At 43.1% G+C, this 14,852-nt stretch overlaps 1 protein-coding gene across 1 annotated transcript in view; it reads right to left on the bottom strand.

Annotated features, from left to right (window-relative positions):
• Positions 1–14,852, bottom strand: part of LOC134669896 (uncharacterized) — a 94,407-nt gene that overhangs the window by 77,909 nt on the left and 1,646 nt on the right. The window contains exons 2-12 of the mRNA XM_063527511.1: positions 14,381–14,495; positions 13,157–13,283; positions 12,657–12,763; positions 10,009–10,171; positions 7,564–7,665; positions 6,688–6,796; positions 5,852–5,975; positions 4,310–5,173; positions 3,746–3,862; positions 1,616–1,735; positions 1,161–1,256 (exon numbers count right to left, since the gene is read on the bottom strand). Coding sequence (XP_063383581.1) covers positions 1,161–1,256; positions 1,616–1,735; positions 3,746–3,862; positions 4,310–5,173; positions 5,852–5,975; positions 6,688–6,796; positions 7,564–7,665; positions 10,009–10,171; positions 12,657–12,763; positions 13,157–13,283; positions 14,381–14,458 — 2,007 coding nt within the window. The 5' untranslated portion in view covers positions 14,459–14,495. The remainder of the gene's footprint in view (positions 1–1,160; positions 1,257–1,615; positions 1,736–3,745; positions 3,863–4,309; positions 5,174–5,851; positions 5,976–6,687; positions 6,797–7,563; positions 7,666–10,008; positions 10,172–12,656; positions 12,764–13,156; positions 13,284–14,380; positions 14,496–14,852) is intronic.

Genomic DNA, 14,852 nt, shown 5'->3' with positions numbered 1-14,852 from the left:
ATAATAGTACTAGGTACAGAAGATTCACTTTCTAACAAAACGCGTCTGTTACGATCAGGACAGATATGACCGCTAGGTGGCGACAGCGCCACGCGCGGTCTAAGGCTAGCCACCAAAATTGGTGTGGGACGGATGTACAGTCGCCATCAGATATATCGGAGCGGCCAAGGTGTTCACAATATCTGAACACGTCTCTATTGTCAAGGCTTTAGAGTGTGTGTTCAGATATTTATGAGCACCTTGGCAGCTCCGATATATCTGATGGGGACTGTACAGGTTGGAACCAAGATTGGGTCGCTGCGTCATGACGCGCTGTGTTATAATTTCGACCCCGACTGCATAACGGTAGCGTCATATGCAGTTGGTTCAGAGTGAAAGTGAGAGGCAATTGGCCCCATGCATGAACTATAGGGGGCAGCATAGGAGCCGTCAGATTTTTGGCGCGAGGGGTAAATGTGACGTAGCCCACAAGATGGCAGAACCTACTATGCACAAGGAAACGTGCCGACGAGAACGGTAGATGGCAGCACTTGTTTTGGCAATGTCCATGTCCAAGATGGCAGACCCTCCAACGCGCACGGTCCCTATACTGATTTGCGGTAGGCTTCGTGTCGCTGGTCTTTCTTCTTCTCTTCTTTTCATTTTAGCCCTTTAGCCCTTTTCAATCTTTGAGATGTAGGCCTCCTTAAATTTTTGCCATTCTGATCTATTTTGTGCCCTTTGTACTTACCCATTTTGATCCAGCTGTTCTTTTGATGTCGTCATACCAACGCATCTTTGGTTTTCCTTCGAATGGTATTTCATAGAAATACATACAAACCAGTCTGCAGTCGCGACACGTCACCGGGTTACCGGGTAATCACAGAATAAATAATAGTACTGCCGTACAGAAAGGAAACTTCCTACAAAACCGAAGTTTGACAGCGGTTCGGGGTCGAATTATGTTATCCCTTTCAAATATATGGCACTATCCCTTTCGGCTATTTAGGGTTGTCAAATTCAAGTGATTATCTTATCTGTGGTCGTGCACGCAAAAGGAAGTCAATTGGTGCCAACCCTATTAATTGCTCGAAGCAATGCTGAGCCGAGCGGAGCCGAGTCTGGCCGAAGTCAGGAGTTTCGCACCCCTGCCTTAATGGTACATAATTAGCAATACTCACGGCAACAGTTTCGTTGTCATCTCCCACGAAATTGTTAAGTCTCACTAGGTAAAGGCCCAAAGCTTTGTCCAAGCTCTTGCAAGTTTGCAGTAGCTCCTGGAATTAATGACGTACACATACAATATACAAAGTTTCCTTATTTTAATTTTGCATAGTAGATTAGGGTGACTTTCGTTTGTTTTAGAAAACAATGAAACAAAAGAAATGCTACTTTATTTGGTTTTAGAAAGGTTCAAATTAGATTGAAACACATCGCCAGGGCTATAACCGCGAAAATCGAAGTTCGCGAATTGCGGGCATCTTTCTCTGTCGCTTATTACACCTTCATTGGAGTAAAAGAGAAAGATCTCCGCAATTCGCGAAATTCGGTATTCGCGGTAAGCCCCCAGGTTCCAACCTGTATTAAAATCGACGCGAACTACCGGCGATGCGTGAAAGAGAAAGAAATATCTCACCTCATTATGGACCTCGGTGGGACAGACGGAGTCCGCTTCTCGCACCAATTGCATGAAGTTCTTTATTGCGTACACGCATTCCCGCAGCGGCGTCTTTTGGGTAAACCATTTGTGGATCATCTAGAAACAATTTCGACATGATATTAATTAGATGACTAAAACTAAAAAGGATTGAAATACTATCACCGTCTGGCCCCTATTTCACCAACGTGACAGGTGCGACAATTCGACAAGTCTCATTGTTGCTGACGTCACAGGCATCCATGGGCTACGGTTATCGCTTACCATCGGGCGGGCCGTATTCTTGTTTCTCACCATCATTGTATTATTTAAAAAAGACTTTATTATATCGGCAAAAACAGGTATTTCTCTTGTGATGTTTATGATGATAATGATGACAATTGTCACAAGATTTCAAAGAACTTTCGGTAATTCTTGACAGCAAATGAGTTCTGTGTCGGAATTTCGTGACAATTGTCGTATTTCTTGTGACAATTGTCATTAGCTTCGCAAAATAAATACTTATTTACTGGCGATATAGTGGAGTTTTTTTTAATTAACATGTTGGTGGCAAACAACCACACCGCCCGTCTGATGGTAAGCGGTTACCGTAGCCTATGGAGGCCTGTGACGTCAGTAACAGTGATGTCGACAAATGCGACATTTGTCACGTTGGTGAAATAGGGCCCTGCGGGCGCAGCACGGTTCCATTTTTATTGACTATCACTATGCGCGTCCCTTTCGCACTTACATAATTGTTAGAACGTGACAGGTATGGTGACAAGGGATAAAAACGCCGCCGTGCTACGCCGCCTGGTGAACCATTGCTTTCGCACCAATTCTTTCTGCAAGAACTGAAACTAAATCGACATATCCGTTCTGGAAATACATATTGGGAATATACCGTAAACGTTCTACGTTTCACGTGCCTATTCACTTGATTCTACATTTCACGCATTTACTTGCACGATAAATTATTCAATCGCTATAGTCATTTTCTCGCCCCCGGCACAGAATAAATAATAGTACTAGGTACAGCAGGTTCACTCTCTAACAAAACGCGTCTATTACGACAGATACAGCGCAAACGCGAGCAGGCGTCCGTTACTTAGCGGCGCGCAAAACTGGGCTATAACCGCGAAAATCAAAGTTCGCAAATTGCGGGGATTTTTCTCTGTCACTCTAATTACGCCTTCGTTGGAGTAAAAGAGAAAGATCCCCGCAATTTGCGAATTACGGTTTTCGCGGTAGCCGCTCTGTTGTGGCCGCATGTACTTGTAGCGACGCGACGAAATCGCAGAGTTAGCCACGCCTGCCTCCTGTCGTATATTTGTCTGTGTCGCAGTCGCAGCATAGACTAGGAATCCTCTAGACGGAGTTTAGAGCAATTATTTCATGCAACCGATGATGCCAAAAATGCGGGGGTGCGCGGGACGAGGCGAGCGAAGTCCCATGCCGTGATTGGTCCGTTCAAAGACACAGATGTCACACAAAGACACTTTCGACTCGAACATGGAGTAAAATTACCGTATGCGTGGCAAAGGGGGGTAGCGCGACTATGCTAAGTCTGGAGGATGTTTTGTCTGTGTGTCGCAGTGTCGATGAGGACTTAAATCCCTAGTTAATATGCTCACTGCGGCTCTGTGCCGAAAACCCTGATACAAAGTACGGTAAAATTAAATTGCCGCAGCGTACGTACGCAGATGTACGATTGTACGACTGTACGTTCCTCAGTTTCCTCTAGAGATGCACCGGATATTCGGTTACTATCCGGTATCCGGCCTATCCGGCCATGATTTTAATATCCGGCCGGATACCGGATAGGGGCCTACTATCCGGCCGGATACCGGATAGTAACATTGCTTGATTTCGGTTTAAACTAATTGGATTTAAGAAATAGTCTTGATCATTATTTTAAAACAATTTCAACATTCCACTGACTTGCACGCGCACTCATTTCGAATCTAGAAATGTGTCCGCGCGAACGTTCACTAGGAAACAGGTCAAACCTGCAGAATGCGCACCTGAAAAACCGAAATATAGGTATAGTTCCGCTGGCCGAATATTCGGCGTCCATATATCCAGCCAAACAACTATTCGTTGCATCTCTAGTTTCCTCACACACATTACCTGAAGGGACTGCAACATGTTTTGCTGTAGCGACACAGATCGGATGAGTTGCGAGCGTGTATGCGTGTGTCGCGCGTACGGCGTTGCCGTGTTGTTGTGGCGCATCACGTCGTGGATCTGAAAATGAACAGGGGTTTCAACACTACACTATACTACAACTCACCTTAACCCCACAAGCACGAACTTGCTAACTCGGGGTTAACCGGTTAAACCATTAATCCAGTGTCAAATTGTATACTGGTAACCATGGTAACTCCAGGTTTAAATGGTTAACCCTGGGTTAGTGGGATAGTGCAAGGGGGCCATGTTCACAAAAATGTATAGTACCTACCTAAGTACAGTACCTACTTACGCTTTTTCTTTATTGATAAATATTTGTTATTTCTATAACTACCATTGGATCTTAATTTTGGTGTTTAAAAATTATATCGTTTACGGTTTCCATAGCAGTCATATTTTTTTTAGTAAAAAACATTATAAATGTGTCTTTTCTTGTTGTACAATAAATATTTTAAAATCGAAGTTTTAATTCGTTTCTAAATATGTATAAAGTGGCAAACTCACCTGTCGCGATATCGGATACAAGTATATGCGGCTGTAGCGAGCACAGAACTCGCTGCACTGTCGCTTTAGCTTCAGGAGTGTGTTCGGATCCAATTGATACACATTATGAGCTTCCAGGGTTGTGCTGTAAGGCGGCAAACTCACCTGTCGCGATATCGGATACAAGTATATGCGGCTGTAGCGAGCACAGAACTCGCTGCACTGTCGCTTTAGCTTCAGGAGTGTGTTCGGATCCAATTGATACACATTATGAGCTTCCAGGGTCGGGCTGTAAGGCGGCAAACTCACCTGTCGCGATATTGGATACAAGTATATGCGGCTGTAGCGAGCACAGAACTCGCTGCACTGTCGCTTTAGCTTCAGGGGTGTGTTCGGATCCAATTGATACACATTATGAGCTTCCAGAGTCGGGCTGTAAGGCGGCAAACTCACCTGTCGCGATATCGGATACAAGTATATGCGGCTGTAGCGAGCACAGAACTCGCTGCACTGTCGCTTTAGCTTCAGGAGTGTGTTCGGATCCAATTGATACACATTATGAGCTTCCAGAGTCGGGCTGTAAGGCGGCAAACTCACCTGTCGCGATATCGGATACAAGTATATGCGGCTGTAGCGAGCACAGAACTCGCTGCACTGTCGCTTTCGCTTCAGGAGTGTGTTCGGATCCAGTTGATACACATTATGAGCTTCCAGGGTCGGGCCGTAAGGCGGCAAACTCACCTGTCGCGATATCGGATACAAGTATATGCGGCTGTAGCGAGCACATAACTCGCTGCACTGACGCTTTAGCTTCAGGAGTGTGTTCGGATCCAATTGATACACATTATGAGCTTCCAGGGTCGGGCTGTAAGGCGGCAAACTCACCTGTCGCGATATCGGATACAAGTATATGCGGCTGTAGCGAGCACAGAACTCGCTGCACTGTCGCTTTAGCTTCAGGAGTGTGTTCGGATCCAGTTGATACACATTATGAGGACCCGGGTATGTCCTTAAACTACGTCCAAGACCACCGGTGGACGGCCAGCAGCGTCCCTCAAATTCGGTGTACTCGACTGCGACCGCCAACCCGCCTGCCAAGCGTGGCGATTATGGCATTCACCCCCCATAAGGGGGAGGCCTATGTTCAGCAGTGGACGTCTTATGGCTGAGATGATGATGATGATGATGAGCTTCCAGTGTCGGGCTGTAAGGCGGCAAACTCACCTGTCGCGATATCGGATACAAGTATATGCAGCTGTAGCGAGCACAGAACTCGCTGCACTGTCGCTTTAGCTTCAGGAGTGTGTTCGGATCCAGTTGATACACATTATGAGGACCCGGGTATGTCCTTAAACTACGTCCAAGACCCCCGGTGGACGGCCAGCAGCGTCCCTCAAATTCGGTGTACTCGACTGCGATCGCCAACCCGCCTGCCAAGCGTGGCGATTATGGCATTCACCCCCCATAAGGGGGAGGCCTATGTTCAGCAGTGGACGTCTTATGGCTGAGATGATGATGATGATGATGAGCTTCCAGTGTCGGGCTGTAAGGCGGCAAACTCACCTGTCGCGATATCGGATACAAGTATATGCGGCTGTAGCGAGCACAGAACTCGCTGCACTGTCGCTTTAGCTTCAGGAGTGTGTTCGGATCCAGTTGATACACATTATGAGCTTCCAGGGTTGTGCTGTGAGGCGTTAGAAACAAATTAGGTTAAAAACATAATCAACATATCTGATGAGATGAGAATCTAATGGTTAACTATAGAGGACTATAAATATGGACCTGTGGAAACTTGTAATAAGAAATATTACGCGAAACTCTGCATAGGGGGCGCCACTACCATAGTCCATCACAATCTATGGGTCTACCGCGAAACATGAAAATCGACATTTCGTTATCTAACCTCTCTATCACTCTTGCATATTCAAGCGATAAAGAGGCAGATAATTAAATTTAGATTTTTACGTTTCCCGGTAGGCCCTTGATGCATCAATGTCATATTTGAATGCCTGTGAAAACTTGTCAAAAAACAGTTTAAGGCACAGTATGTATGTTCAGGGTCGAATCATGCTGTCCCTTTCTAATATATGGCACTATCCCTTTTGGCTATTTAGGGTTGTCAAAATTCAGGTCATTATTTTATCTGTGGTCGTGCACGCAAAGGGACGTGAAGTTGTGTTAACCCTAATAATGCTGAGCCGAACGGAGCCGAGTTTGCCCGAAGGGAGGAGTTTCGCACCCCTTGCTAAGGCCCTCTTGCACCATTTCACTAACCCAGGGTTAACCAGTTAAACCTGGAGATGCCATGGATATCAGTACAATTTGACACAAGGTTAACGGTTTAACCGCTTAACCCCGGGTTAGTGAGGTGGTGCAAGTAGGCATAAGAAACTTACATAACAGATAACAGCTCCAGGTTAACTTTAGATTGTAGCTCCTTTACTTTAGCGCTGTATATGCTGTTTTCGATCATGTTGGTGACATTATCAGGCGACTTCTCACGGCCTGTAAAAATACAAAGTTATTAATTGTTGCCATTTGAATATCAGCTGTAACCATTTTGTATAAAGTTCAAATTCAATTAAATATAGTTAGATGGAACGGATAGTTATTTGGCCGGATACCGGATATTCGGCCTGACCATCGGCCGAATATCCGGTATTCGGCCAGCGGAACTATACCTACATTTCGGTTTTTCAGGTGCGCATTCTGCAGGTTTGACCTGTTTTGTAAACGTTCGCACGGACTCATTTCTAGGTTCGAAATGAGTGCGCGTGCAAGTCAGTGGAATGATTAAAATAATACACACAAGTGTGATTATGATCGTGCGTTTTTTAAATCCAATTTGTTTACTCCGAAATCAAGCAATGTTACTATCCGGTATCCGACCGGATAGTTAAATAATGGCCGGATAGGCGGGATACCGGATAGTAACCGGATATCCGGTGCATCTCTAATAGTAAGACAGCGGTCAGATTCTGGCCAGTTGAATGAATAACAAAATTCTAGCCAATACTGAAAGGGGGAGCCATACTTCTTATTATGATTTAGAAATTGCTTCATATCGATGTCGAAAACACTTGAGTCTTGAGAGCATTGACGCATTTTAGCCCCCGTCAAAATGGGGCACCTACTTATATAGGTATATAATATAATTTATTCGTGGCTCACTATTTTTGCCAACCACATCGGCGCACCGTTACAATTGAAAATGAACCTTAACGTTTTGAAATAACGTTCAATACGGCTTGTTATGTAAAGCAGTCGCTCACTCTTTTCGGGCGCCTTCACTGACAGTTCGGGGGTGCTCGGTTTCTCTCGCACGGTACACTGGCTGTCCATTGTATCGTTCAACTCTTCCCGCTCGCATGGCTCTGAAACAAGCGTGGACACTGTTACGGTCACGACATTGCGCGACCTGCGACGGCAGCAGCGATAAGCATAGGTTGGAGCGAGACACAGTGATCGGACCTTTCGTTCCCACCTATGATTGTCGCTGCCGCCGTCGCTAATAATATCGAGGCCGAGTCCTTATACCTCTCGCGTCGCATGATGGTCCCTAAGACAGTTAATTTTTATATGTATAGAGGAACTGTCACGTAAAATGTTTGTAGACATTTTTTTAAGTATAGCACATTAATTTATTTAGTATTATTAACATTTAAGTAATAAAGATACAGTAAAATATATTTCTTGTTAAGCGCAACCAAAAGAGACTTGAAGGAATTGTCATTAGTAAGCCTACTTACATTATTTAAATAGTACAAGCATTTGCTTGTAACCGAAATCATAGGCAAAGAAATACCGGGTCTTATTGTTCTTTGGTTTGAGATCATAGATTTCAGTATGCGCCAATGGCCATAGACGGGCCCACACAGAGCGAGCACACGCGCGAGGCAAATTCCTCGGGCACAAAACGACCAGTGTACAATCGCCATCATATATATCGGAGCGGCCAAGGTGCTCACAAATATCTGAGCACGCCTCTATTGTGAAGGCGTTTGAGTGCGTGTTCAGATATTGTGAACACCTTGGCCGCTCCGATATATCTGATGGCGACTGTAGATGTGCCTCGGCTGAGACAGCGCACGCGAGGCACGTCTACACTAGCCGTTATGTGCGCGGGCAAATTGCGTCGCGCGTGTGCTCGCTCTGTGTCGTCGCATGATGGTCCCTAAGACAGTTAATTTTTATATGTATAGAGGAACTGTCACGTAAAATGTTTGTAGACATTTTTTTAAGTATAGCACATTAATTTATTTAGTATTATTAACATTTAAGTAATAAAAATACAGTAAAATATATTACTTGTTAAGCCCAACCAAAAGAGACTTGAAGGAATTGTCATTACTAAGCTTACTTACATTATTTAAATAGTACAAGCATTTGCTTGTAACCGAAATCATAGGCAAAGTAATACGGGTCTTATTGTTCTTTGGTTTGATTTGAAATCATAGATTTCAGTATGCGCCAATGGCCATAGACGGGTCCACACAGAGCGAGCACACGCGCGAGGCAAATTCCTCGGGCACAAAACGACCAGTGTACAGTCGCCATCATATACACCGTGTTTTTATTGAATTCCGTTAACTTCGGGGTATGGTTAAGTACGTTTAAGTGCCACTTGCACCATCCCACTAACCCGGGGTTATGCGGTTAAACCGTTAACCCAGGGTCAAATAGTACTGGTAACCGTAGTTACTTCCTGGTTTAACCGGTTAACCCCGGGTTAGTGAATGGTGCAAGTGACCCTAAGAGAACTAAATGTCATAATTAATTTTCAAAAAAAAAATTGTTTTTGTTTTCTTTTTTGTAATTTTTTTTTTGTTTAAAAAGCAATTAAATGTAGCATATAGCGTTGTTGTAACACGGGCATTACATTTAACTCAACCAAACAATTGAAATCTGTCACATATCAATGTCATTTCGTACATCAATCGACCGAGATTGTACTTAAGTTTAGTAGCAAATGTATGAACTCATTCTAAACACTAATCAATATGTAAACCGGCCCTAAGGCAAGTGTACACGCTTGTAGAGGCCTTATAGGAAAAAAATAAATTATTGGTTATCTCCGAAATAGACTTAATTAGAACATCGGTGTCTGTGTGAAAGTTACTTGATTTAAGCTCAGGAATGCACCCTTGAAATTAACGGAAATCAAAAAAAACACGGTGTATATCGGAGCGGCCAAGGTGCTCACAAATATCTGAGCACGCCTCTATTGTGAAGGCGTTAGAGTGCGTGTTCAGATATTGTGAACACCTTCGCCGCTCCGATATATCTGATGGCGACTGTAGATGTGCCTCGGCCGAGAGAGCGGACGCGAGGCACGTCTACACTATAGTAGACCCAAACCAAACGGGCGACCGGGGTCATATCTCTATCTCTCTCACCCTACCTTGGACCACGCGAGCGTGAATGAGAAGTTTTACGACCCCGGTCGTCATTTGGTTTGCGTCTACTATAGCCGTTATGTGCGCGGGCAAATTGCGTCGCGCCTGTGCTCGCTCTGTGTGTACCCGGCTATTAAGACTTACCTGAGCCATATTTTAAGAACGGGTCGCTCACGTATTTTAAGTCGAAAAACGCTCGACATGTTTCACTCCGTACCGAGGAGTGTCATCATAAGCTTGACATCAATACGTGAGTGACACGTTCTTAAGATATTTAATATGTCTGCATGTGTCTCACGGAAGTGTTGTTATTAAAATTACCTGAGCCATCTTCCTCAACCGTACCGTCGTCCAAAATGGTGATCACCTCGCACTGTTCGTCCTCCACCGACTCGGCGAAGGTCACCATGGTCTCCCGCGGGTCCTGGGGGTCCTCTTTATACGTCTGTGCCTTCGGCTGCTCCTGAGAGGTCAAATTTCGGACCTATGAATTGAAATAATTCTTTGAAATTAACAGCTGTGGTTGGCACAGTACAATATGGCTTCATACGTTTGTGGTATCTCTAGACCTAGCATATGCCCCCGAGATAGACTACCCTTCTTTTTCTAACTGTATTATTTCAGAGAGGGACGGGTAGTATACTTATCTCGCGGGCGAGATACTGTCGCGCCGCTCCTGGGCTAGGCCTACTTAACCTTTTGAACGCAGCCATGCGGTAGAATGGGTTTACCCTTGAATTGCCGACAGACATTTCATCGAATGTTATTTCGAAGACAACGTTTCAAGTATTTTCATTTCATCGACAAGTCATTGCGTCGAAGAATTGATACTAGTAAATTTACATCGGGGACTTTTAATTGGCACTCGAGTTATTTCGTATATAGTTTATATCGTGGTATTTCTTCACGGGTTTTCTTATTTCATTTTGGATTGCATTTAATAAAATTTATTACGCATAAAATTATTTCAATTTGTAATATTTGACTTTGATAGCCGTTCGTTTCTGTGTGGGGTCGCAGTTCTAACCTAACCTAAACCTACTTTGAAAGCCGTTCGTTTCTGTGTGGGGTCGCAGTTCTAACCTAACCTAAACCTACTTTGATAGCCGTTCGTTTCTGTGTGGGGTCGCAGTTCTAACCTAACCTAAACCTACTTTGAAAGCCGTTCGTTTCTGTGTGGGGTCGCAGTTCTAACCTAACCTAAACCTACTTTGAAAGCCGTTCGTTTCTGTGTGGGGTCGCAGTTCTAACCTAACCTAAACCTACTTTGATAGCTTTCGTTTCTGTGTGGGGTCGCAGTTCTAACCTAACCTAAACCTACTTTGAAAGCCGTTCGTTTCTGTGTGGGGTCGCAGTTCTAACCTAACCTAAACCTACTTTGATAGCCGTTCGTTTCTGTGTGGGGTCGCAGTTCTAACCTAACCTAAACCTACTTTGAAAGCCGTTCGTTTCTGTGTGGGGTCGCAGTTCTAACCTAACCTAAACCTACTTTGAAAGCCGTTCGTTTCTGTGTGGGGTCGCAGTTCTAACCTAACCTAAACCTACTTTGATAGCTTTCGTTTCTGTGTGGGGTCGCAGTTCTAACCTAACCTAAACCGACTTTATTAGCCGTTCGTTTCTGTGTGGGGTCGCAGTTCTAACCTAACCTAAACCTACTTTGAAAGCCGTTCGTTTCTGTGTGGGGTCGCAGTTCTAACCTAACCTAAACCTACTTTGAAAGCCGTTCGTTTCTGTGTGGGGTCGCAGTTCTAACCTAACCTAAACCTACTTTGATAGCTTTCGTTTCTGTGTGGGGTCGCAGTTCTAACCTAACCTAAACCTACTTTGAAAGCCGTTCGTTTCTGCGTGGGGTCGCAGTTCTAACCTAACCTAAACCTACTTTGATAGCTTTCGTTTCTGTGTGGGGTCGCAGTTCTAACCTAACCTAAACCTACTTTGAAAGCCGTTCGTTTCTGCGTGGGGTCGCAGTTCTAACCTAACCTAAACCTACTTTGAAAGTCGTTCGTTTCTGTGTGGGGTCGCAGTTCTAACCTAACCTAAACCTACTTTGAAAGCCGTTCGTTTCTGTGGGGTGTTGCAGTTCTAACCTAACCTAAACCGACTTTGATAGCCGTTCGTTTCTGTGTGGGGTCGCAGTTCTAACCTAACCGAAACCTAAAATTCTTACAACAGAAAAATGTATAAATGAGTAGTACGACATAAAAAGGTATTAAAGTAATACGTCGAACAAATGAATTGCAATGTTTAGTAGTTGTGCCAATTAAAATAATTTGAAATGAATCAGCGATCAAGTAATATTCGTTGAATAGTATTTCTACGCAGTAAGAAAAATTTAAATAAATAGTATATGAAACAAAATAACGCCAAACAATATTACTAGTACTAACGTTTCGATGAATCGTTGTCGATGAAATAATATTCGATGAAAAGTTTGTCGGCAAAACAAGGGTACACCGGTAGAATGAGATATCACTTGCTCCCTTTAACGCATAAATGCGTCCCTTGAAGTGGCCGGCGCTGGCCTATCGTGTAGAGGAGCCATTAGGTTCCCACTGTAAATCAGTGCTGCGGCTTACCGTAGCATCACACTGAGCGGGGGATCCTTTTTAACGTCCATCTGGTCTATGTCTAGTTCACAGACAAAACATCCTCCAGACTGAGTATAGTCGCGCTACCCCCTCTGCCACGCATACGGTAATTTTACTCCATGTTCGAGTCGAAAGTGTCTTTGTGTGACGTCCGTGTCTTTGAACGGACCAATCACGGCACGGGACTTCGCTCACCTCGTCCCGCGCACCCCCGCATTTTTGGCATCATCGGTTGCATGAAATAATTGCTCTAAACTCGGTCTAGTGGATTCCTAGTCTATGGTCTAGTTTGTAATTTAACTGGTTTGGTTAACGTAAATAAATGTATTTTGTTTACTTTTTTCCAACTAGATTGAGATCACATTTTTAAAATATACATACAACAGGAACTTCCTCAGCTATTTCTTCCTTCATCTTCGTCAGCTCAGCGTCCAGGATTTCTCTCACGCACCCTTCAGGTAGCTCCTCCAGGAACTGGTATGGGTTCTCTGAAAATACAATACAAAATTATGTCATTAACTGTAAAGGCCACCACACACTATTCAAAAGCTTCATCATCATCATCATCATCATATCAGTCAGAGGACGTCCACTGCTGGACATAGGCCTCCCCCAAAGAGTGCCACAATGACCGGTCTTGCACCACCCATATCCAGCACAATGATCAAAACTGCAGCAGCACAGTCAAAAGCTTGTAATAATCAAATTGTAAATGATTGTAATGACATAGTTATTTTTTTTACAAGGGGGCAAAGTTGTTGTTTAACCGCTCATGCTAATATTGATACCTGATGAAGCGAAATATTCCAAAGTTGAACCATAAGCATAGCGAGCATAAATCAGTAGATCAGCACCTATAAATGTAAACTATGAATTCATACCACTCTTGACAGATTCAACCACATCCCGCTCATTCATGAATTCATCCCAAATCTTTGCTTCTATGTTTTTAAGCCGTTCCCGCCGGGACATTTTCCATGCTCTGGATAGCTCACCACCCTCTATGTACTGCAATTTAATACAAATATTAGTTTAAACTCTGAAGGCACAGTCCTGCTTGCAAGCCTTCATGAGTGTAGAAAATTTATATTAGCCATTAGATGCATGAAGTATCAATACTCATACTAAAGCAACCAATGTGACAACCAAATCCACATTAAATTTAAAATTTCTGACATCATAACAAAGCCTAAATTGTGTCCCATAACTTCAAACTTAAGTAACTTCATTCGACTCTCTCAGCAAATACCAACCATATTACCTTTTCTTAATACTAATAATAACCTGACAGATGGATTCACCCGAGTTTGAAGTGAAGCAACCATGGTCCGCTTGGTACTCTCTTCCGACTGACACAAGCCTACGTCATCATGCGACAGCGCTATATAATAGTATGCAATAGCGCTATATAAAGTGGCAATGTTATTGGGACATAGGCTTGTGTCACTCTAAGAAGAGAAGACCATGTTTTATTAGACTATTGAAGCGACTCAATTTCAAGAGAACTTGTGTCGCACATCTTATTACATTGGTGGACCTTATGCCTTTAGTAATAAGGCCTGATATTTGTACAGTCAAGTGTAAAAACATGGGTGTAGCAACACTTACGGAGCATTCCATGAAATTGTCTACCGTTGTCCCGTACAAACGCGAAGTTTCTGAAGATTTAAAGGTATAAGAGATTCTGTTTCTATGACAAATGGTCAAAAATATGCACAGAAAAATAATCGCCTGTTTAAATGCCAAGAAAAAAGTCGCAACACAGCAAATAAAATGCGTTTGTACGGGACAGCCCGTGGAATGCTCCTTACTTAAAACTATGTCCCATAGTTCTTAATTCGCTGACATATTTATGTGACAGAGCTATGGGACATATTTTTGAGATGATTTGTGCACCCATATTTTTTACACTTGACACTATTTGGTGAATAAACTTGCTTAATTCATATGAAAGAATAAGTAGAACAAAAACAAGTACCTACTTAAGGATACTTATACGGCAACTATTTATTTTCAATCATAACTGAAAGAAAAGATTTAATAGCTTGTTTCTAGGACGAAAAAGTGCTTATTCCGCAGATTCCGAAAAGAACCGACAAACTAACCTGCAAATCAATGACATCGACTTTATTTTCGGGCATGAAGGAAAATCCCCTCACGTACTCTGAGACTCCCTGGGCCATCTTTACGAAGTTTTTTACAGTGTCTGTATTTAAAGCACTTTTAGAATGATATTTTCTTAAAACTTTTTACAAATTAGCAGTCGCCAAACAATAGTCAAAACAAAATTTGAAATCCTGTCATTTCTGACGTTTGCATGGTCAAACGGAAATTGAAACAAATACTCAAAACTGATAATTCTATAAATAGCAATATTTAAATACCACTATGATGTTTAAAAAATAGTTTTAGCGCGTAATACTATTACTTTATTTCTTTTTTATTAGATTTGATTAATTTCTGAATATTTTATTAAAAAGTCATCATCTTGACTAAAGCTGTCATGTTGTTGATGTTGCTAAGCAACGCATTTGTTTACTGTCAACAAATGGCTATCAAATGCGTGACTTGATTTCG

This window comes from Cydia fagiglandana, chromosome 13 (assembly GCF_963556715.1).
Source record: "Cydia fagiglandana chromosome 13, ilCydFagi1.1, whole genome shotgun sequence".
Classification (NCBI taxonomy): domain Eukaryota; kingdom Metazoa; phylum Arthropoda; class Insecta; order Lepidoptera; family Tortricidae; genus Cydia; species Cydia fagiglandana.
Note: the sequence above shows the minus strand (reverse complement) of the source record. Positions and strands in the feature narration are given on the sequence as shown.